Genomic DNA, 22593 nt, shown 5'->3' with positions numbered 1-22593 from the left:
ACAAGCTATCTCATACGCATCCGACAACACCATCTAAGTGTTAGTTGACCAGCAAGATGAGGTTTGAGAAGATATCGAAACCCAACGAGGTCGTCATCCGCAACGTCTCGCGGTTCTTGTACCAGGCTGAGGCCTTGTTTGGTGGGGTAAGTAACCTCCCAGGTGTCTGACAGCGTTGGTGCGATTGTGGTTTTCTTCAGTTTCTCCCCTTTTACCAGCTTCCATTCCCAGGAGTTGGTTGAGGAGGTGACTGGGTCGACGAGACCACTTGCTAATGCATTTGACGTTGTCTCTGTAGATCATCCTGGGTATCGTCAGCTGGTTCCTCGCCCATTGGCAGGACACTGAAAAATACCCTGGCGCACGTCTATGTTTCACCGAGATCTTTGCTGGCATTGCCATCATGTACGGAAGCATTCTTATCTGGACCTACAACTGGTACCCCGTCTGCGCCGCGGTGATCAACTGCCTCCTCAGCTTGGCCTTCTTCTCCGCATTTGGAGCCTTGATTGAGTGGGATTGCAATGAAAACTGGGTCGGATGGGAAGAATTGATCGGCGAGGGATACAAGGCCTGTTGGAAGACGACCGAAGCCTTCACCTTCATTGCCGGCTTTTTCTTCCTGGTCAGCACCATCTTTGCGGTGATGACAACATCCAGCACGACTGAGCATCACATGCACATGGTGCACAGGAAAGCGAGCGGGACCAGCAGCACCGCTGAAACCCAAGTCTAGCCCAGCCCTAAAAGCGTCGGCCAGATCAAACGTGAGAGTATACTCTCAATTGCGGCCAAACACACTCGTTGTCACCGATTACGGAAGGCCTTAGTTGAATCACACCTTTGTGACGCTATTTCCTGTGGTTTAATGATGGGTATGATGGCGTGTTATTACTCACATCACACCCGGAAGAGGAGTTTGTATACGAAATAATGGAGTGGATTTTTGCACGAGATTGACCAGCGCGATGATACCCCTTTGAACAGTTCAGTGATGGTGCCTATATACATGGACAGCCTCTAAAAGTCGAGGAATAATGATAATCTTTGTGCTCTTGACACCTATTCTTCCTGAAGCAAAGTGATCAGCCAGTACAACGAAAGAGAGGTCGAGAAATCCAAGTTTTTACCTTTGACGTGATTCATCTGGAGCTGATGACCTCGTGTCGTGGGATGTACGGGTACTTTGTGTACAGGGACAGTGCAAGTAAGGAGGTAGTCACTCTACAAGTTGTCGATACTTGCAGGTGTATCACAGCACAGATAGGACCTGCGAGGAACTCTTTCTCACCTAACGTGATCTCTCACAAGTCGCAAGTAGATTATGTGCCAAGATGTGTATCATTCATGAGATTGCCGTCTGATGACTACGCAAGGTGGCAGTATACAAAGCATACCGTGGAGAGCAACGTGGGATGTCCGATCGGCACTCACCCCGGGAGGTTTTTTTCAAAGGTCGAATGAGAAAGAGGATGATCCGGATATCTAAGTCCCAAGGTACGTGACATGTGAAATGAGACTCGAAAGAAGATGCTTTACCAAGTAACAAGGAAATGGAGTAAATATGGCTCAAGGAACCAAGGTTGAGCTAGTTGTGCGCAATAGCAAACCTATTCGTTCATTCTCCTTCTCAGCTGATAATACTTTGATGTCAACGAGAGTCCCGAGATCCCCAAAAAGTTTACAAAGGACACAAAGTACGAGGATAAACTATGTCATATGTCATTAGATCTCGGAGACTGCGAGTGACAAGTACCAAGTTGGACGTGGACTGAGGGTTTCTTTTAGTACTACTGCAAGTACAGTGGACTAACTACAGGAAAATGATCCCATGGCAATGCTGAAAAAGGAATGGCATCTACGAAACCACGACTAAGAGCGAGCGAAGGCCGGGGCTGGACATGTCCGCTTTGCTTGGGTTTCGGGTTTTCGGAGTTGCGTGACTATTTTTCTTGTTTTCATCATTTGGGGACTAATTCTCTCTCTGAATATTCAATTCTGTCTCTCGACTTGTACTTGTCCATCCTCGCTACTCGCTTCTCGCTACATCCTACTCGCTAGGTACAACCATGTCCAAGTACCTCACTCGTCCGTAATCTCGTATCCACCCACGGGCCGAGTCCTCTATACCATGAAGGGATGAACCTTGTGTGTCATCCCTCCTCCTCCGTAACCCTGTCGCCAATTCGGTGCCCAGGTCCGACCCGCGCCCGAATGGCCGAACCAAAGCACACAGCCGCATGTGCCCGCCCTTCGCTGCCTTACTGCCTCGCCGCGCGTCTTAATGTGGTTTCATGTGCCTCGGAATTGACTAGAAGCCCCCCCAAAACCAAAAAACTCGAAAGTTTGTCATACGATTGTTGAACACGACACACTGACTTGGACTGCGCCCGAACCGACCGACCACTGACAGGTCGAGTATTATGGGGACAATGCGCAATACTTCTACGCCTCGTGGCCTCTTCTTGGGGAGTGCCTGCTTACATGGAGAGAAAAGAGAGAGGACGCAATTCCATGACAAGTCAATGAAAGACATAACCAAGTTCCCACGAGCAACCATCTATACGAAAAACACCACACCTCATCAAAACTTATCCATTATTGAATCCTGTAAGAACCCTTACCTCTTTCTTACGAGATCAACGAGTATCAAATCCATACAAGACCAGCAAGCGCCACATCTACCTTTTTGAGATTTTGGTAACCCCCCCAACCAATAACAACTTCAATCTCATCATCATTTCACTTAACCCTCACCACAAATGGCCCTACTCATGGACGAGACGGCTTACAAGCTCCTCTGGATGGCCCAGTGGAAGCTGCAACAGGAGTCAGAGCACATGGAGCCCATGCTCACCAGAATGGTCGGCCACCTTTCCGTCTATCAGAGAGCGGCCGAGTACATGGAATCACACGACGTGAGCGACACACCCACTGACAGCAGCGACGCCTTTGCCCCCACGCCAGACGCTGATGCTTGTTGTGACCAGGTGGCGGACGCCATCTTTGGGCCCGAAAAAGACCCGCCCGGAGAAGTCGTCGACGAGTTTTCAGAGCTGTTGAGGCATACTTCGAGGGGATCCTCTCCTCCGTCGGAAGGAGGATCAGTGTCACCACCAACCGACTCGGTGATCGTCAGGACGATTGAAATCGACGCCGCCGCAGCCACCGCCGAAGGCGAGAGGAACCCGTTTTCCGACGACGAAGAGGTTTCCAGCGTTGGCGAGGACGACATTAACTGGAGCAGCGACGACGAAACCGAGTTTGGGAGCGTGTCGAGCTTTGACGAGGAGAACGAGGGTGACGATCATGGCGAAGACGAACTTGCCCGTCGTCGCGAAATCCTGAGGGAGAAGATGGGCGACGTGGACATGGATCCGATCTGGAGGCACAAAGTACCGTCGACGTCGCCGCAGCCGCAGCCGCAATCGCCACCACCTGATTTTGACGGGTGGGCACGGTGTTTCCCACCACTGGCCCGGCCTGGCACGCCCTCACCGGCAATAATCCATGGTGTTGCCCTCGTGGCGTCGTGATTGTCCGTGAACCAGTTTCCCGCAGAATTTAGGGAGAGTGACCAATCCGACTTCTTCTCGCTGAGAGGAGAGAAAGGCGTCTCATTATTGGAGACAACCCTCACCCCTTGCGCTGATCTGGGCGTTTTCCCAATCTCAGAGACTTGGCGGACAAGGGTCGATGCCGGACAGGGACTCACGTCGCTAGGACTACAAAACAGTCCAAGGCAAACAGGACACCTGGGAGGTGTCTGTCGTATATGATCCGGTGCTGCGATTAGCAGCCATGGCACATGGCATATGATATCAGAGATACCCAAGCTGTTTTACGAACGTATCGGGCCCGGAGATATGTAGCTAGCTAGCTAGCTAAGCTTGGCTACGCATGAATACAAGGAGCTGAGAGCTCTTCGTCGCTGACGGACAGGGGCGACAAGCCCAGGCGTCATGCAACCAGGCGCTGGAGTGACTTTCAGACAGACACTAGGACTTTACGGAGAATAGGAGAAGAGGAGAGAGCGCGCGTGTGTGTGTGGCCAGTGTAGTCAACTTGAGCTTTGGAGGCGGCAACTATTCTACCCTAGGTATACGTAGCACCTACCTACCTTCTTCCTACCTTCCTACCTACTCGTAGTATGTGTGTACCTGCAAGTACTATCCAAGTATCCAAGTATTCAAATACACAAATACACAAGTATGTAATACATAATATATAATATACGAGGACAAGGAGAGAACAAGCACAAAGGATAAAGCACATGGAACCAGGGGACTCGGTGTGAATGACGCGTGATTTTCGCTGACCACCACTTGTTGGAATCATGCACAAGTCATGTATGTATGTATGTATGTATGTATGTATGTATGCATATTATGTGCGTTACGTATATTTATTTTTATGTGACGTACATGGGATTTGTGCACTACAGCGCAACAAAGTAATATAGTCAGCGTCGAAATGATGCGGGATTTGGTGTTGTTGGATCAGTTGTTGGATATTGAGTGTTGAGTACTGAGTATTGAGCATCGACACATCAACTTGGATCCCTTCTTGGACCTTTGTTCATGTTCATATACATGTTACATTGATTTTTTGGGTTGTCACACTGTTCTCACAAACTTGGCTCTCCTAAAAGAGGCGCTCCCTGGCTCCTGGCTCCAGGCTCGAGGCTCCAGGCCATCGTCAATCATTATTACCCTGTCATTATGATGCATGATCACTCGTGATCCATCATGATCTCCTGTGTGCGTGCGTGTGTGGGTGTACCCTAATAGGCATATACACATAATGACCTGACCATGACCGTGACCGTGCGCCTCCCTGTCCCCCTTAGCAACCCAGCCGGCGAACATGGCGGGTGAGAAACCAGTTCCCAACCCAGCCTGATCCGGACCCAGACGATTTTCCATTTTTTTACCCCTTGCCATACCTTCCCTGATAGCCTCCAAAACCAAGTACACCGGGTGTCAAACAACAAACAACACAGACCAAAACACCGGAGAAAGGACACGCCTGAACCTGGGTCAGGTTCAGATCAGATCAAACAAAGGTGAACTTGATTTCTTCGCCCACGGCAAACACACCACCCCCAGCCCACCCATCCATTTTCGATAGATCCGAGAGATATTGACGATAACCAAACGCCAACCTTCAAAAGGCCGTCCACCTTTCATACATACAAGAGACGGAGTAGACTCGACGTCTCTCTCCACAAAAGCCAGCCATACAAGACGGGGAATGAACTTTGCGAGACAGAGAGACAGAGATGTGGAACAGGACGAGACGAGAAAAGAGCAAAGCACTGACTGTGACTGGTCATGGCTGTTGGCCGCCGAGTTGCACCAGGTCCTTGAGCCGCGACATGTCGTCGCAATTGACGAGCTTCTGAAAAATGCCGACCTGGTCCTGCAGGCGCTTGATCTCGTCATCCAAATGTCGGATCTCGACCTCGGACTGGTGGATGTAGTTGATCGCCCGCGACATGATGTCGGACTTGCGGACCCTGCCCGAGGGCGTGGCAGCGGTGAGGGAGGCGTTAAAGTGCGCGGCGGGAGACGTTGGACTAGTCTCAGCGGCCAGGAGCACGCGGTGGAGCTGCATCATCTTGCCATTGAGATTGTCACGGTAGCGCCGCTCGATGACGGAATGGGCAAACTTGGCCTTGAGAATGGCCGACTCATCCTCACTGGACGAGCTGGACGGGTTACGCTTCTTCCGAGGTCTCCCTTTCTTCGGCGAGGGAGACGCTGAAGGCGCTGGCGCGGCGCGACCGCGCATAGGAGGCTTTTTGGCGCTGCATGTCTTGGAGTCTACCAGGCTGGGTGACGACAAGGGCGACACGTCGCTGCTGCACTCTTCCTTGACACTCGAGGCGGCAAACTCTTCTTCGGGTAACTGACAAGTCTGCTGGTAATCCATGGAAAAGTCATTGCCACTGTTTAATTGCAGCTGGGCGGGGCCGACGGTGTGCACGGCGGCCGGGTCAAATGGCTCGAGGCACGGGCTGAGATATGGCACATTTGAATACGACTGCATGGCGTATGCTTTGGGCTGCATGGGCTGAGTCTCCATAGGCATCGGCCATGCTTGGAGGTTCTTTGCGACAAGATCATGTTCCTCGCTGTCTGATTGAAAGTTGGTGAAGTATGTCTCATCCTGGAATTGCTGTGACCCCGGTTCCAGGAACAGGGGGTCTGGATAGTAAGCCATTGCCTGGGTGATTGGGCTGTGTTTTGGTGTTTGTTGTCTGCTGGACTCTGGAGTGGTGTGGTGTTTGAGTAGAACTAGTCTACAGCCGGTTGATGATTTTCAATGCAGGGACAACTTGGGGTGGGAAAAAGGTACCGGATTCTTATTCCTGAGCGGCGAGCCCGACGCTCTTGATAAAGAGGATTTTTGGGCGCCCAAGACTTCCCCCCCTCCCAGTTGTGTCATGGACCATGATCTCAGGTCGACCAAGCGTCTGGACCCTGATCTAGGACCACCCCGGGGGAGGAGGGGTGGCTTGTCAAGTTGTCGAGAAGTGATAGATTCGAGATTAGGTTGAGCCAGCACCAGGCCAGCTGGGGGAACATGATTCCTCGGGGCCACTCTTTAGGGCACATGGGGGGTCGAGAAGGTTGTAGCCCAGCAAAGACCAGTGAAGTCCCATCAACGGGAGGGAGGGGAGGGAGGGGAGGATGGAAGGGCAGAGGAGCCAACCGCGTTAACCTACATGGCTATAGCCTCTGCTTTTCTGGGCTATTTCTGTTCGGCTGGACTTTTCCGCCGAGTAGCAAGCTGGGCGAACAAGGTTAGGGATGTGCTTGTAAACTACTGGGGAAGCATGAGAGCCATCAGTAGTACAAGTACAGACTTTAGAGGAGGGGAGGTAAGTAGCCCAAAAAGGAAGATACAAGAGAGATGGGTGGAGGGGAAGGGAGGGAGGGGCCAAAGAGGGCACGGGAGGATCATGCAATGTGGAGAAATCGAAGTTTCTTTCTTGCTCGGGAAGCACGGGAGCTGAGATTTTCTTCCTTCTAGCAAACTCACCTGTTCTTTGTTCGCTGCTCCGCTGCTCCGCTCTTCCGCATTGGGCATCTCGAGAGTCCAAATGGGCACTAGTAGCTTCAGGCTAGCTCCGCACAAAGTTCGCAATAGTTCGGACGTGTCTCGCTGCTGATCGGATCTGCTCTGTTGTGCCTCATGTTCGTTCGTCATGCCATCATCATCATCAAGTGCGTGGTGCGAGAGGTGAAGGGGAGGCGGGTGAGTTCAAATCGAAGTTCAACGCGGTTCAACGAGTCGGGGGGTTTTATGAGTTCATGACTCGATGAATCCGGCGACAAGAAAAGGTGGATGTCAATACAACAACGTCAACGGATCCACTCGGATTCAAGCCCATGCCACATACCTGTCAAGTACTTGTACACAGCATATTGCCTACTTGTACAAGCACAAGTAATAGTAATATTCTAAATGAGTGAGTGAGAAAGCGATTGAGTTGCTTGGTCCAGATCCGGTCAGCTGAGTCGGCAGTTGATAGTCGATCGGGGTCCCTCTTCCTCCCCCTCTGTTTTACTTTCTCCTTCCTTCTCTTTTCCAATCCATTGTGATATGGGACTTTCCATCCAGGTATTTTAGCCTTTTTTTGGTGTTCTCCTTTCCCTTTTTGGATGCCCCCTTCTTGTACAAAGTACTTCGTACTTTAGTATTAATTGTCTCATCCTTCATTGCTGCGGGATACAGTAAAGTTCGGATAACTCGAAATAGAAAATACTTCGCACTTTCCCTCCACTCCCACTTGGGTTAGGTTGGGTTGGGCAGCTGCAGCGAATAATGGCATCGCATTATTGATAGCCCAGCCAGTCGATACCAGTTGGTGCCAGCTGGTACCAGCGGCGGAACACTGGTCTTCCGAGGAAAAGACTCCTGCGCCTCAAATTGCCAAGAAGGACAAGGACATGGACAAGGACAAAGCGACTTCTGCCCAGTGTGCGGATGCGGAGAAGGACAACCTCAGAAGAGGGGATGGCGGTAGTGGTGATAGTGGTGGTACTTGTAAGTCGGAAGGCGGTAGGTGGTCTGACCGTGCTCTCTGTGCTTAACACCTCATTCGATCAGATCATGGCCTAAAGCTTCTCGCTCTTACCTCCTACTTGTCCACGTACATGTACAAGTATTACTGTGCATGTGGACAGGATACGCCATGAAAAAAAAAAGCCCTTGTGTGCCTACTTACTCTCAGCACCTAACCAACAACTACCAAAACAAGAAAAGAACTGAAATAATGAATGGATCACATACCTTCGCCCGAGCATCCCTATCGACCCATACCCGTGCCGTGGTTGGGTGGAACCCCGAGTTTCCATGATGAGACCGATTGCAAGGCCTTTCTCGATTTCCCATTGCGCCATGGCTGGAGCATGCCGAGTTTGCGGGATGCCCATTTCGATTGCCATGTTGAGGGCAAAGGCGAAAGCAACGACAAGGTCGCTGATGCTGCCCACACAGCCGCCTTCCTCCAAGAGTGGCTCTACCTGGGACTGATCACTTCCATATTCGCCATATGCCGCGTCACCTTCAACGGCCATGATCTCATTCGATACCCATCGAGCTTCGTAAGTCCAACTTGTCAAGTGGTGATGACTGCATGCACGGTTCCTGACATCTTTGACCACCGCCGCAGAGGAGGAAGAAGAAGAACAAGAACAACAGAGCCTTCGTCACGACGACAACTTTGGGTGCAAAGTTGCAGCAATGGTATGACCAGGAAAAGTATGCCTCGCCCTCTGCAAAGGCAGACCACGAGCGTGACATCAGGTACAATTTCACACTCGTCTCGGGCCTGCTCGAGGCTTTTAACCTGAGACTAAGAACCGCTGGCAATGACGCTCAAGCCACTTACCTGCGGAACTGTCTGCCTGGAGAAGTCGAGCTCTCCATTGTCGTCTTGCTGGCCACGATCCAGTACTTCCACACGGTCATCTATGACCCTCCGAGTAGCCTGACAGTCCCTACCTGCCCTTGGCTCTCGTCGCTGATGGTGAGCGAAGGCTGGTGCGTAGGGCAAGTCTCCAATCTCTGGAGGCGCCATAGGAATGTCTTGACCATGTATTACATCAAGATGTTGGGTCCGCCAACCGTCCAGAAGGATCACTCCCATTGTTCGAACCGACGGTGTATCGCGAATAATGTCCTGGAAGACCAATATGTCACGGCGCATTGTCCTGTAGAGCCGTCCTTTATGCACTTTCGCGTCCCGAAAACCATCACGAAGCGCATGAGCTGCAGATGCGGCGGGCACGTGGGCCCGTCGAGCGAGAAACTCGTCGCCATAATAGAGCAGGGAAGCATCCCCATTATCTCGGTCCGCTGTCCAACCACCGCGCGGAATGGAAAATGGGACGATTCTTTGGACCTCGACGTCGTTGCGTACACGGGGGCCACCCCATATGTTGCCATCTCCCACGTGTAAGTCTGTTGACATTTGTAGAACTAAGAACATGCAGAGAGGCTGACGTTGCCACAGATGGTCCGATGGGTTGGGAAATCCCAGCGCCAATACCTTGCCCTATTGTCAGTTACGAGCTCTCAGAGCGCAACTGCAATATATGATATTCACAAATCCAGAGTACTTTGGCAGTGTCTTCCCGACCGGCTCGCGGATCCGCAAGACTGCACGCCTGGAGCGGCTTTATTTCTGGATCGACACTCTCTGTGTGCCCGTCAACAACACGGAAATGAGAGAAAAGGCAATCCTGGATATGCGCAATGTTTTCGCAGCAGCCTCGGCCGTCTTGGTCAAGGATGCCGAGTTGAATGCACAGAGCCGCTATTGTCCTGTCGAAGAGCTAATGGCACGGGTCTGCGTGTCCCCTTGGTGTGGAAGATTGTGGACTCTGCAAGAAGGAGCGTTGAATGACCAGGTCTTTGTACAGACGTCCCACAATGAGGTTGTTCTGCTTGATGACTTGAACGAACCGATGCGGTCGCTTGTTCTGCTATCAGACGAACTCCTCGACGCCGACTCGACTGACGTGTTCGACCGCGTTCCCGCGGCATTGGATGGCGAGAACCATACCCCATCGGAACCATGGGACTTTGCGGCCAAATTTGCGGCGTGCCCGTCGACCATTCTTTCCATGAACGTCCTCCCCTCCAACATTGGACCCAGATCCATTTTGCATCACAGCAAAGCAGAGTTATTTCTGCATGTACTGACGCAAATACAGGGTAGGGACACCAGCAAAGCCTCCGATGAAGCAATATGCTTTGCGACGTTGCTGGATGTGGGAGTGGAAGACGTGCTCAAAGAGGATACCTGTGAAAACAGGTGGACTGCCTTCTTGTCGGTTGTGGAGGACGTTCTTTCGGCACGGATCATTTTCACGACCTTACCCAGGATGAACCGAAAGGGATATCACTGGGCACCACAGTCGTTTCTGAACTTTGTCGCGGGAACAGAGCTCGCAAGAATAGTCAACGTCGACAGCTTCGACCCAGAAAGCCATGAGCTCGACCGCGATTCGGACCTGGATGAGCCTTTTCCCACGCAACGTGTTCGAAGACCGGTCCGCATCAGTAAAGGCGGCCTCGTTGTCGAGTTCCCTGGGTTCACATTTCAGTCACTCGCCAATGCTTTGTCCCCAGAGTTTTGTTTTACAGCGGAAAACGGCCATGCGACTTATTGGTGTATGACAGAGTATTCCCGACCCCATTTCGAAGCATACTTTGAAGGATCTGTAGTTCTGCCCGAACAGTCATGGGATGTCGTGAAGCCTGGACCGTCTTCGCGGTTGTCTCTCGTGCTCGAGGACCATTTCTCGGACGCTGCTGCCCCGGTCAGGGGAGCGCTGCTGACGGCTTGCAGTGACGAGGGTAATGTGGTCCAAGGAACGTACTTGTGTCTTGTTCTCGTCGTCCGAACCACGAGCAGCTATCGGCCGCCGGACTTCGAACTGACCAAGGAGAAGTTGAGTCAAGATGCTGAGCACGCCCAGTGGGATCTTGCCATTGACTCCAAGTTGGGCAGGAGGGAGGAGCAAGAGTGGTGCATCGCGTAACTCTGTAAGATGATGAGCCCTTCAGCCCAATCCATATATTATACTTTCCTCTTCGCAAAAAAAGCCGTCACAGAAATAGTCAACATTGAGAAATCATATCACTTTGGCACCTGGCAGCCTCGTTTAGCTCGTGGTAGGCAAGAACAAGGCTACAAAATGTTGGGTCGTTGATTGGTGACGTAGGGCGGCGAGGAGTCTAGATAATCCTTGGCGTTGAGGTCATGTTTCTGGATGCGCAGCCAGTGAGTCTCGTGATGGAAGCTTGGAACGTGCGACTTGTAATTTTATCTTCCACTCATCAAGGCATCCAACTATCATGGATGGCTGGCACCCAGCACCGTCATAGCCATTCTCTCCCTCGTTGGTCGTTGTTTTTTGCCAGACAACCAGTCATAAAAGCTCTGCATCGGAGGAGCCAGGATTGAACCACAGGCGTTATAATTCACCATCACGTCTATCTTCTGCGGTGTCTTGTCCCTCTCGCCAGCCAGCATGCCTGTTTTCCAATCGAAGCCCTTCCGTGCCAGCGGCAGCAGTGCGGCAGCTCGGGACCTCCCCTCGCGGATTGCAGCGTGGTACAATCGCAAGCAGGAACGAAATCCGTTCCTGTACTTTGGTCTGCCTTTCATCTCCATCGTGGTCGCGGCCTCATTCCTCCTCACCCCAGCGACCGCCTTGCGGTACGAGAAGCACGACCGCAAGAACAGACAGGTCTCAGACCACGAGAGGATGGAACTGGGCTTGAAAGGGGGCCCTGCTGGCGAGGGCGGCCTCACGTACAATCCGCGACGACGGAAGCTTCTCAAGGGCGAGCTGAACGAGCGGGATGAATACTACAGGCTCATGGCCAAAGACCTGGATAATTGGGAGCAGAAACGGGTGGAGCGGTGGAAGGACGAACCGGATGGGAGATTGCGATAGGGACATAGTCGCAGCGAAGGGAGGCACATGGTGCACCTCGTCTTGTCACTCCATTCTTTGGCCATTTTCACGCAATTATTTTTATCTCTTCTCTGCGAACATGCGCGATGCAAAATTCCAAAGTTCTGGAACCATGCTTCAAGACCCCGCCAGCGAAGCAGCACATGCTCGCAGTAAACAGCTAGAACTCGCATCTTGTCCGAGTGATGTATCGCAATGGTCACGATACGCGATGGATACTTGAACCGGGGGCGAAGCGACCGAACTGGCGGTGAGCGAAGGTTCAGGCAGTGCATGGTCGCATCGCAAAGAGACGGCAGTGCATTGAACGGAAGAGCATCCCCGTGGGCTTAGGCTGCAAAGTACGAATTTCCCCATGGAGCTCCGGTGACACGAAACGTGTTCGAGAACGAGAATGCAATATGTACCAGTACCAGTACTGTACCAAGTATGCACACAACCCACCGTCAGCGAAGGAGCTTGGTTCCCAGTGCATTCTCAAAAGGGAAAGAGGCAGTTGGAGTTGGTCCGAACCAATACCATGACACCCCGAGTCACCTGAAGCAGGCTCGCTTAGATGCAGGCCGAGATGGGCGAGAAGCTTCTGGCCACCTCAGGCGCACGGGCTGCCTGCAGGTGAGACCAGATTGTGGAGAGGAATGAGAAATGACGGCATCTGTACACATTACTTTTTGGTTGCAGGTATTGCTTTGGGGCCACGAGGACAAAACAGCGTCATCTTCGGCAGTGGCCGATCCTGTTATATAACGACCAAACTGTGTCGAGCTGGATATTCCTCCTTCTGGACGTCCGGGGTTGCTCGGCCACGCTCGGTCTAGATTGAGGATTGGGGAAGGCCACTTTTGACAGGGTCTGGACCCTGACCCGAGTATAGACTGGCTATTCCGGACTTGTAGAAAGAATGTAAGGTAATGTCTGTACTTGTTAGAACTTTGTCCAAAGGCGCAACATGTGCACCTGTTGGTGTCATAAGGCAGAGAGACCCTTTCATTTTTGTTCGACCGGGCATCGGCCGATTCGCCGGGCGGGGGACATAAGAAGACCAGATACAGGGCAGCCTTTTCATTATAGTTTACGCTTTAGATTTCACCGGCTTGAATCACTAGGGGATTTTCTGGGCGGTGCATGCGACCCAGGGACCTGGATATTGTCTCCAAGCACGCGGGAAGTAAGAGTCATGCAGAGGGTGTTTCTTTCCTGACGAGTCATGGTTGAGAACAGAAGAGTAAGTCAGTCAACTTGTGGATCATGCCACCCGAATCCAACGGGTACGGATACTTGTACTCGTATGTAAGAAAAGAGTCGCTGAGGAAGATAAAAATCTACTCGGTACAAAGTGTTGCTCCCTCGTGGTGGCTTGGCTGAAGTCTGAAGGAATGACGTGTGGCGGCCGGATGGGATGGTCAGTCAGTCAGCCCTGTGAGTAATGAAAGAAAGAGATTCTTCACGATCAAAGCAAGCCGAGTTTGACAGGACAAACCACTTGATATTATTATTGTTATTCAACTTAATAATTAACATGTAGTTACTTGGAGGTATTGAGCCATGATAGGCACGGAAGTGCAAAGATGCGGCGGTCTTGGTGATTTGATTTCCAATCAACGTGCCACTTCCTCCATCGCTCTTCTCTCTCCCCAACAAGGGTCCCCTTCCCTTTCATCGCACATTGACTTGTCCACATACTCCATCTTCGGAGGTTGATCCAAATCATCTGGTCCAATAATGCTCGAGTGCCCTTGGACTACTGTACACCTTTCTCCCACTTTGGAGCATGGACAAGTAAGCAACCCCCCTTTCCAAGTGACAACAATGTCGTGCTGGAGGGTTCCAGACCGTTTGCCCTCCATCATCATTAATCCTTTGTGACGGGCGGCCCGTTGTAGGACGTTGCGAGTCAGTCAGGGTTCATCTTGCGTCAACCCTTGTATTTTCCCTTTTTACCCTCCAGAAGACCCTTATTTTTGACTAAGGTTACTAGGTAGCTCTCGGAAACACACGGTGACCCTGTATCGACCATGTATCGATAAAGTGCCCATGGCTATTTCACAGAGCTTTTGGTCTTGGTGCCTCGGAATTAAGAAATGTCCACATTACGAGTTAACCTGATGCTGAGGCCTGGGCTGGGCGAAAAGCATAGACCACTGCTTGTACCACTACTCGGTACACCCAAGTTCATGGGCTTGGAATCTTGGCTGCAGGGTCTCAGGGTCTCAGCCCATCGGGGGATTCCCCCCTCAAGGCAAAAGGGCCACCACCCATAACCACCCGTTGTCGTTACTCCTCCCACCGACGTCATTGTTTCCCTGCGCCAATTTCCATCCGACAAAACGACACTTGGGGCTCCCTTTAATGCCTAGACTCACTGCCGCTATTGCTTGTGTTCCCCCCCTTAGGCGAGCGTTTTGGTAGAAGTACTGCTGCTCCCCCTGACGATATCTTCATAGGCGAACACTACTACCCATTTTCTTCCACCCCCCCCTTTAACCGGCCGATTCTCTCACCCCTTCATATCTCACCACTCAACCAACCCTAAAAAAAAGTTGCCGTTGAATTAGTGATTCATTTCCTCAACTCACTCAGCTGAGAAAAACAACAATATATCTCTTTGTTTGCCTACTAACAACACAATGTTTCCAAAATTCCACCTTACTGTCCGCCTTGTCGCGTGCACAGTCCAGATCACAATGACGTAGATCTTTGGGGGCAGATCTGCTTGTACTTGTACACACTTACACATCCACCACAGCTACTCCCGTACACTTCCTGCCTGCGCCTGACCATCCTCTACCCACTAAAATCCACACCCTCAGGACGCAGCGCCTCAACACCTTTCTCTTGTCCCTTCGAAACCTTTCCAGCTCTTCGGGGGTCCTTTTCAACCTTGCCTACCCCTCCTCATCTTCTGGAGGGCTTCTTCCATTGACTTAATACCACGACCCTTGGTGGCCACCAAACTTGATGACCATCCACCACATCCCTTCGACTTCACCCGGTACCTCAGGCCAATTGGCCAACGTCACCATGTCCGCCACCGCGACGGCCTCTCTCAAATCTTCTTCCCATTCTCACTCTCACTCACAATCGCATTCACATTCCAAGTCGCACTCGCACTCGCACTCGCACTCTCGCTCCTCCCGCCCCTCGACCACTCCACGTACCCAACCTGCAGCCGCCTCGGTCGGTCAATCCATGCCACCTCTCCTCTCCCCAAACACCGCTCGATCCGCGCAACCACCCAAAGATGTCAAGAGCCCGAGTCCCAGTTACTTTGGATTCGTTGTGGGCAGCGATGATACAATACCGCCTGACTCGAACCCGGGCGCACATGCTCGCCAAAACTGGACCTACCCCAACTCGGCTGTTCCGAACAACGCCCCGACTCCCCGTCATATCCCGCTTGAATCCAATCCAGAATTTGAAGCCTTTAGAAGACAGTCGGAACATAACCACAGGTTTGCTTTGAACACGGCATTCAGACCTTCTCAGTCTAGGAACAACTCGACGAGTACTGCTTCCCGTGTTGACACCCCCTCCTCCCCGCACACAACACGGCCGTCGATAGACAGAAACTCCAAGTCATCCAATGGAGGATCAGCCGTGCAGCAGCAGGGCAGTCAGATGGAAGATGTCTCCTTCTTTGACATTCCACGACAACAATCACCAGGTCCCCTCAGTTCCCACCATACCGTCGCCGACCACCAACACGCGCGACTGTCCTTACCAGATAATAGGATCCGTACACCTCCTCTCAAGGCGGCCACCCATGCTGCTCACCGCTCCGACACGCTACCGTCGGCGGGAGAAAAAGACGCTCCTCCCATCGTTTCCCCGTCCCAAATAGCCGAGATCCTCCAAAACCGCTCGGCGGATTGTTTGGTGCTGGACCTAAGAGTATATCAACAGTATGCCACGGCGAGGATAAAAGGAGCTCTAAACTTGTGTATCCCCACGACACTCCTGAAGCGGCCCGCTTATAACGTTCAAAGACTCGCCGAGACGTTCTCATCGACTCGAGACCAAGAGACATTTGCGCGCTGGCCGAAATGTGCATTTATAATTGTCTATGACGCCAATTCCTCCTTGCAGAAGGAGGCCGTTACTCCGTTAAACGTGCTCAAGAAATTTACATCAGAAGGCTGGTCTGGTACCGGGCTGGTGGTTAAGGGGGGGTTTTTGAAGTTCCAGAAACTGGCTCCGGAACTGGTTGATAATGGTCCTGTTCAATCAGGGAATGGGGCGTCTACACAACCACTGTCCAACTCGGCCCCGGGAAAGGATGCCCTACCGGTGGCCGGAGGCTGTGCGATGCCTTCTGAAAAATCGGCCGCCAATCCGTTCTTCGGAAATATTCGCCAGAACATGGACTTGCTGGACGGAGTTGGGCAGATGCCGATTAAAAAGCCTTCCGACATGACATCCGAAACGGAACGACATATGCCAGCGTGGTTAAAGAGAGCTGCTTCAAAATCGGACGATGGAAAGCTGGTGTCGGACCGGTTTCTCAATATCGAGAAGTCGGAGCAGCAACGCATGCAAGAGGCTCTGACAGCCAATGTGTCATATGGCACTCCACGGAGCGAAAAGCCACAAAGAATCCAGGTTGCCGGGATTGAAAAGGGCTCCAAGAACCGATACAACAATATCTTTCCCTTTGACCACACGCGAGTTCGGTTGCAGAATGTTCCCAGCGGTTGCTGTGACTACATCAATGCGAGCCATGTCAAGGCCGAGTTCTCCAACCGACGGTATATTGCGACTCAAGCGCCTATTCCGGCCACGTTCAATGATTTCTGGCGCGTTGTGTGGGAGCAGGATGTCCGTGTGATAGTCATGCTGACAGCCGAGGCGGAAGGAGGACAGGTCAAGAGTCATGTCTACTGGAAACCCGGCGAGTATGGTCCACTCAAATTGAAGCAGCTTTCGGAGCGTCAAGTGAGCTTGGAAACTAAGAAATTTGCCAATAAACTTGCACCCACCGCCAGGCCTTCGATGGCGCCCAGAAGATCCACGACGGCTAATGTCCCCGGGGAAAGAGGTCGAGACGAACCCAAATCGCCGACGACTAAAATCCCGACGGCCATGGTTCGCCATTTCTCCCTAAGTCATTCGGCGTTTCCCTTTCAGCCAATGCGTGAGATCACTCAGATTCACTATGCGGATTGGCCCGATTTCGGAGCGCCCGCCAGCCCTCTGGAGCTGCTTGGACTGGTCGAACAGGTCAACAAATTTGTCCGGGGAGCTGGGACTCCATCCAATATCGTGGGACCAGACGATGCGGCACCCGAAGGGCAACGGCCGATCTTGGTGCATTGCAGTGCAGGTTGCGGGCGAACCGGTACCTTCTGCACGATTGACTCTGTCATTGACATGTTGAAGAGACAGCGGCTCTGTCACGAGGCTGGGGGGGATAAAATGGATGTTGACGCGGGCGATTGGGTGAATCGGGACGATGTTGACTTGGTGGCGAAGACGGTGGATGACTTTCGACATCAGCGACTGAGCATGGTTCAGAATTTGCGGCAGTTTGTCTTGTGTTACGAGAGCATTTTACAGTGGCTTGTGATGCAAGAATCGGAGCAGCAGCAGCAGCAGCAGAAGCGACCGGGACTATCAGACCCAAGGAGGAGTTACCACGGATAAGATTTTTTTAGGGGGATAAAAAATAAACAAAAGCCATGGGAGATATGATGATGGAACGCCGAGCATGGGAAATGAAATGCATATTTGCCATTGTTGGCAAGCATGAGTGGCTGGCTTTTTCACCCAAGGATTTCCAGGTCAGCAGTGCATGGCCTTGGGAAGCATAGCAGAGGTGCCTCCAAAAGGGGCTTTTTGGCATTTGTGTGTTTGGGCCCATGACCGGGCATTGCATAGCGAAGGTGGTGTTGGGAAGAATAATATTATATACACTTGCATATCCGGTTTGGGGATATGATTAATGCAGCCACGAATCGACTCAACAATGACCATGAAAACGACGAGGGAGCGAGTTTTTGGCTGATTGATTACCTTGGCTTTTTTTTCCATGGAGGGGGGAATACACAAGTAGACTTGGTTGTTTATTTTTGAGCTGATCATACATACCGGCATGAGATTATGGGATAAGTACTTGGACAGACAGATTCGGCAGTATCAGCGGGAAGATGGAAGGAAGAAGGAAGCGGCTGTGATCGGATGCACCATGTAACCAGCAACCATGCTACATGTTTTGGAAGAATAGCAGCAGTTCATGGCAATGGCCAGTGCCACTACCACTTTGATTGCCGATATCGTCCACGAACCATCCATCCACATTTGCCGTTTGCTCGAAACAGCTGGAAGGATTTTCTGCAGAAAATTTGGTGGTGACCACGAGGGCAGCAGTTTGTGGACATGATCCGATCGTCCTGATCCAGATCCAGATCCATATCCAGGCATTTTGTATAATCCTCTCTGTTTCATCTTTTTTTGGACGGAGAGGAAGGGAGGGGCATTCACTTGATCGTTGCCAGGCACCATCTCAAGAAAGACAACGACCATGCTGACTTCTAGATTCTTCGCCAGTCTCTCACAAAAGTCTCTCGGCAAGTCGGCGAGCTCGTCATCGTCCGAATGGGGACCGTGAACACTCGTAGGTACTGTCAAAAGGAGACACCGAGACCAAAACGCTCACGGACAAAGGAACCAAGCAAATCCTTCCAAATCTCGACTCAGCAAGTGGTAATCTCCCAAAAATGGCATGTCTTTCAGGTCCCACGAGGCACCACGAGTCAAAAAAAGGGAGCATGTTGCTGCTCCGCCATTCGCCCCTTTGGACTGCGGTCGTTTTTTTGGAGCTCGTTTACTGGTTCGAGTTACCAAGGTGTGTGGCTCGGTGGCTTGCTGAACCCACAGCCACGCTGATCATCCAGTAGCTGAGTCGGGTCTTATTGGATACAGGGCACCCACGGGACGCCACGCTGGACTAGATTTCGCCTTGGTCATTGCTTGTTCGGTGCTAGCCATGACTGTCAGCACTACTATTCGAACCACTTTCCCGCTGGCTTTGGCTTTGGTAGGCAACCGTTGCCCAAATCTCGCTCTGAAGCAGCAAGCTGGCGAAACCCCAGCGGGATGTCCTGCCATGATCAAATACAAGATATCGCAGTCAGCCACTGTGAAAGCGGCCGCCTTGTCACGATATAACTCGACGAGCGCTCGTCCGACCGACAGGAACCAAGACATGTGGCTTTCTGCCAGGTGTTCCACACGAGCGGCCAGAATGAGACGGACACGTCGGGCGCCGTTGGCCCTTTGGATAAGCAGCCAAGACAGCTAAGAGATGGAGGGTTTGCTGGTCCTGGCTGGCCTGACAATGTATTCCTTGTGCCTTGCTTCTCCTTCCCCCGAGGGAGAGAGAGAGGAACAACAGGAAGAGAAGCATGATCATCCCGCCTTGGTGACTCGTCATTCCTCGAAAATAACAACACCAGGGGTAGCCCAGCCTGCTTGTCTGCCCAGCTGGTCCAGCTGGGGGCAGCCACCTTCCATATGCAGTTGTGTCCGGGAGTATCCAGCACGCAAAGACAGGACCACCCTCTGGTCCCACGACTTGGTGCCTCCAATCATTGTGCTAGATGTCCGAGAGGAGGTCGAGTCCCCGGGCCTTGGGAGAATACGAAGAAGAGGCTGGCAGTCCCATGCATCTTTCTTGGCTTATTATTGCAAGGGACAGGGCCTGCACAGCAACTCCCTCAGCCACTACTCCAGACCGGGTAAGTTTTGCAGGTGGGAAGCAAATTGCTCGTTGATGCAACTTAGGGCTGAAAAAAAAACCCAAATGCCATACCCTTGGTGCCCTTGGCTTTTTGATGATGCCCAAATAGCGTCTTTGTTATTATAAAGCGCCGCTTCCCTCCAGCCTGTGTTCCCGGCCTGGGGTTTTGCCACACACATATATCCATTACATACACCACGCGTGCCCTCCCGTTGGCTGTTGTTGGTCATTCCGCAATCCTTTGTGCTGAGGTCAGGCATTTTAATATACTATAATCTTATCCCCCTCCCTCTAAGACCCGTCACACAAGCCCTCGTTTTTCCTTCTAATTAATTTTTCTTTCGTCCAAGTCAAGGCTGTCGTCCGTCCAAACACCGCACTACCACCATGTCGAACTATACGCCGCTGTACGTTGCCATGGCGGCCTTGATGATCGACGGGGTCATCGAGGTCGGGTTTGTTGGATCGATGGTTGGGTTTTTGCACGACCGGGCTGGCAAGTTTTTCACCATCGACGCCCCCAATGGCAGCTTCGACCTCCACGGCAAGCCCAAGGGTCTGCTCGTCAATCAAGGACACACAAGCAACGGCGCTGCGGGAACTGCCATCGTGCTAGTTGGATTTTTGGGGTTGCTCACCATTTGGTACGAGAAGCGACGAGCCAGAAGGGTACGATTTTGTATTTCTCTCAGAAAGAAAACCTGCTAACATGTCACTCCAGACACAAGCCATCAACCACTCGGGCATCTTCGTCTTTTGGGTCGTCATGACGGTGCTCTCGGCCCTTCTCACGCTGTCGGCACTGATCTATACCTTTGTGGTCACCAACCAGACCGACGACCAAACCATCAATCTCACAGTCGCCGCGGCCAACGCTGAGCCCAGCATGTACCCGCTGGACGACTGGACGCCGGAAAACTGGTTCGTGGCGGTGCTCGCCCTGCCCCTCGCGCACGCCAGCGACCGTCGCGACATCCGCAACCACCTTCGTCTGATGAGAGGGTGGAGATGGAACCTTATCCCGCTGTTCATCCTCGGATTGACCGTGACCGCCCTGGCCATTTGGGAGTTGGTTAGTGGACGGCGGTGGAGGCAGGGCGATTCCAAGGAGAAGCTCCGCAACTCGACGCAAAGCCAGAGCTATTGATCTCGCTGCGCCATTTCGCCGGGGGAGTTGATTTGAAAGTTACACAACAACAGGAGAGGGAGAGAGCGCCGCTCGCCCCAAAAAGTTGAACGGGAGAGGGCCTTTTTTCTCCTCGCTCGCCATAGAGAACCGGATACCCCCCATCATTTATTCTTTCGATCCAGCTACTACACCGTGTATTCACGACTATTGTTATTTGTTACTATTTTCTTTTGTTTTTCAGAATCATCATCGATCAAGCAAGCAAGCGCATGTTTTGGCATGGATGGAAAAGGTGGTGGAAGGAGGAAATTACTACACATACATAGATTGACACACCTCGATTTGGGAGATACGGAGAGGCAGGGAAGGAGGAAAAAGGGTGAACAAGGGTGGAATTTTATAACTATATGGAGTGGGTTGTTAATCTCTGATGAGATTCCTTGACGACAAGACAACGATATTCACATTGACATTGACATTGATATCCACGCTCGTTTTGAATATCAACGACATCAACACCGACATCAATTACACTGAGCCATATATATTCGGTACACATGTTTCTCAGGGTACGAGGTAGAGAGGGTAGAGTCAATTCTGAAGGTACAAAATAGAGAGTACGGATATGCGTACTCGGTACGAGGTCGGACTTGAAGGACGATACTATGCAGGTACTTACTCGCACGAAGTATTCTTTATTATCGTGAGTATTACCATGAGTACCTATTCTATTCTTGCGATGAGAAAATCCTCCCTCTGTAATTCGGTACAAGAGTCCACTGCGTAGATTGCACGGCTTCCACCGCCCTCTCTCTCTCCCTCGTCTTGTCGCGTCTCATAGCTGTAGCTGTACTTGTACTTGTACTTGTTCCCCATGCTTGCCCTTTATACCGTCAACAGGCAGACTGGGTATCTCTCCTCGGTAGAGAGTCTTGACTACTGGCCCCCAACACGTGGCAAATGGCAAAAGCAAAGGCAAAAGCAAAGGCAAAAGCAAAGGCAAAAGCAAAGGCAAAAGGCAAAAGGCAAGAGGCAAATACCAAGGTGGTAACCAAAAATACCTCTTCCCTAGTCATCCCACGAGTACTTAATAGTACTTAGTGTACGGAGTACGAGCACGGAGTATGTACTCGGTACTCGGTATCTAGTAGTAGTACGGAGTAGGGTTCGATCTCTGATCTCTGATCTACTTTTGTATGTACCGAGGACTTCGTACCGAGTCCCCGTGCCCCTTGCCCTTGTTCGTCCTTCGGGGGCCGTTTTCCTTTCTTTTCTGGTAGGGGGTTCCTTGATTGTTATTGTCCGGATTCTGTCAGTCTTGGACCCTGGAATGATTTTGGGGTGGCTTTTTGAAGGGGCAAAGAGTCTACTAGTACCGAGTACCGAGTACTAAGTAATCAAGAACCTGACAGGTCGGATCGTGTCGTGTGGTGTCATCTCGCGTCGTGTGGACGTCGGATCGCATCGTGTCATTCGTGTTGTTGGCCACGTGGAATATACATTTTATGATATCATATACGAAATACTCGGTTCTCGTGCAAGTGACTTGTTCGTATTGAGCTTGACTCCGAGTACGAGGTTTTCATCGCCTCTACCTCATAGGGCGTGTGACTCGTACGGGTTGTGGCAAGGAAACGGAAAGAGTGGCGCAGTTCATTGTTCCTCCAGGGTGGCTGGTACCGTGCCTATCCATCAAGAGAATCTTCTGACAGGCGAAATCCCGTCAC

The 22593-nt window shown here is 51.7% G+C and overlaps 7 protein-coding genes across 7 annotated transcripts; 6 read left to right on the top strand and 1 right to left on the bottom strand.

The window, feature by feature from the left end:
- Positions 1-56: 56 nt before the first annotated feature.
- On the top strand, positions 57-736 carry AYO21_05847 (hypothetical protein; the record flags this gene model as incomplete). The annotated part of the gene is made up of 2 exons (XM_022655814.1): positions 57-146; positions 299-736. 2 exons carry the CDS (start codon positions 57-59, stop codon positions 734-736), a joined length of 528 nt encoding a protein of 175 aa, XP_022511926.1.
- A 2026-nt stretch (positions 737-2762) lies between these two features.
- AYO21_05846 (hypothetical protein) lies at positions 2763-3536 on the top strand (the record flags this gene model as incomplete). Its single annotated transcript, XM_022655813.1, has 1 exon — positions 2763-3536. The coding sequence occupies one exon, from the start codon at positions 2763-2765 to the stop codon at positions 3534-3536; it is 774 nt and encodes a 257-aa protein (XP_022511925.1).
- Positions 3537-5331: 1795 nt separating this feature from the next.
- On the bottom strand, positions 5332-6225 carry AYO21_05845 (hypothetical protein; the record flags this gene model as incomplete). Its single annotated transcript, XM_022655812.1, has 1 exon — positions 5332-6225. One exon carries the CDS (start codon positions 6223-6225, stop codon positions 5332-5334), a length of 894 nt encoding a protein of 297 aa, XP_022511924.1.
- Positions 6226-8420: 2195 nt separating this feature from the next.
- On the top strand, positions 8421-11060 carry AYO21_05844 (hypothetical protein; the record flags this gene model as incomplete). The annotated part of the gene is made up of 3 exons (XM_022655811.1): positions 8421-8615; positions 8684-9468; positions 9527-11060. 3 exons carry the CDS (start codon positions 8421-8423, stop codon positions 11058-11060), a joined length of 2514 nt encoding a protein of 837 aa, XP_022511923.1.
- A 492-nt stretch (positions 11061-11552) lies between these two features.
- On the top strand, positions 11553-11981 carry AYO21_05843 (hypothetical protein; the record flags this gene model as incomplete). The annotated part of the gene is made up of 1 exon (XM_022655810.1): positions 11553-11981. One exon carries the CDS (start codon positions 11553-11555, stop codon positions 11979-11981), a length of 429 nt encoding a protein of 142 aa, XP_022511922.1.
- Positions 11982-15023: 3042 nt separating this feature from the next.
- On the top strand, positions 15024-17642 carry AYO21_05842 (hypothetical protein; the record flags this gene model as incomplete). The annotated part of the gene is made up of 1 exon (XM_022655809.1): positions 15024-17642. One exon carries the CDS (start codon positions 15024-15026, stop codon positions 17640-17642), a length of 2619 nt encoding a protein of 872 aa, XP_022511921.1.
- A 2482-nt stretch (positions 17643-20124) lies between these two features.
- On the top strand, positions 20125-20884 carry AYO21_05841 (hypothetical protein; the record flags this gene model as incomplete). Its single annotated transcript, XM_022655808.1, has 2 exons — positions 20125-20406; positions 20459-20884. 2 exons carry the CDS (start codon positions 20125-20127, stop codon positions 20882-20884), a joined length of 708 nt encoding a protein of 235 aa, XP_022511920.1.
- Between the last annotated feature and the right edge of the window lie 1709 nt (positions 20885-22593).

This window comes from Fonsecaea monophora (genome assembly GCF_001642475.1).
Source record: "Fonsecaea monophora strain CBS 269.37 chromosome Unknown Scaff38, whole genome shotgun sequence".
Classification (NCBI taxonomy): Eukaryota; Fungi; Ascomycota; class Eurotiomycetes; order Chaetothyriales; family Herpotrichiellaceae; genus Fonsecaea; species Fonsecaea monophora.
This window is presented reverse-complemented; position numbering and strand designations above follow the sequence as displayed.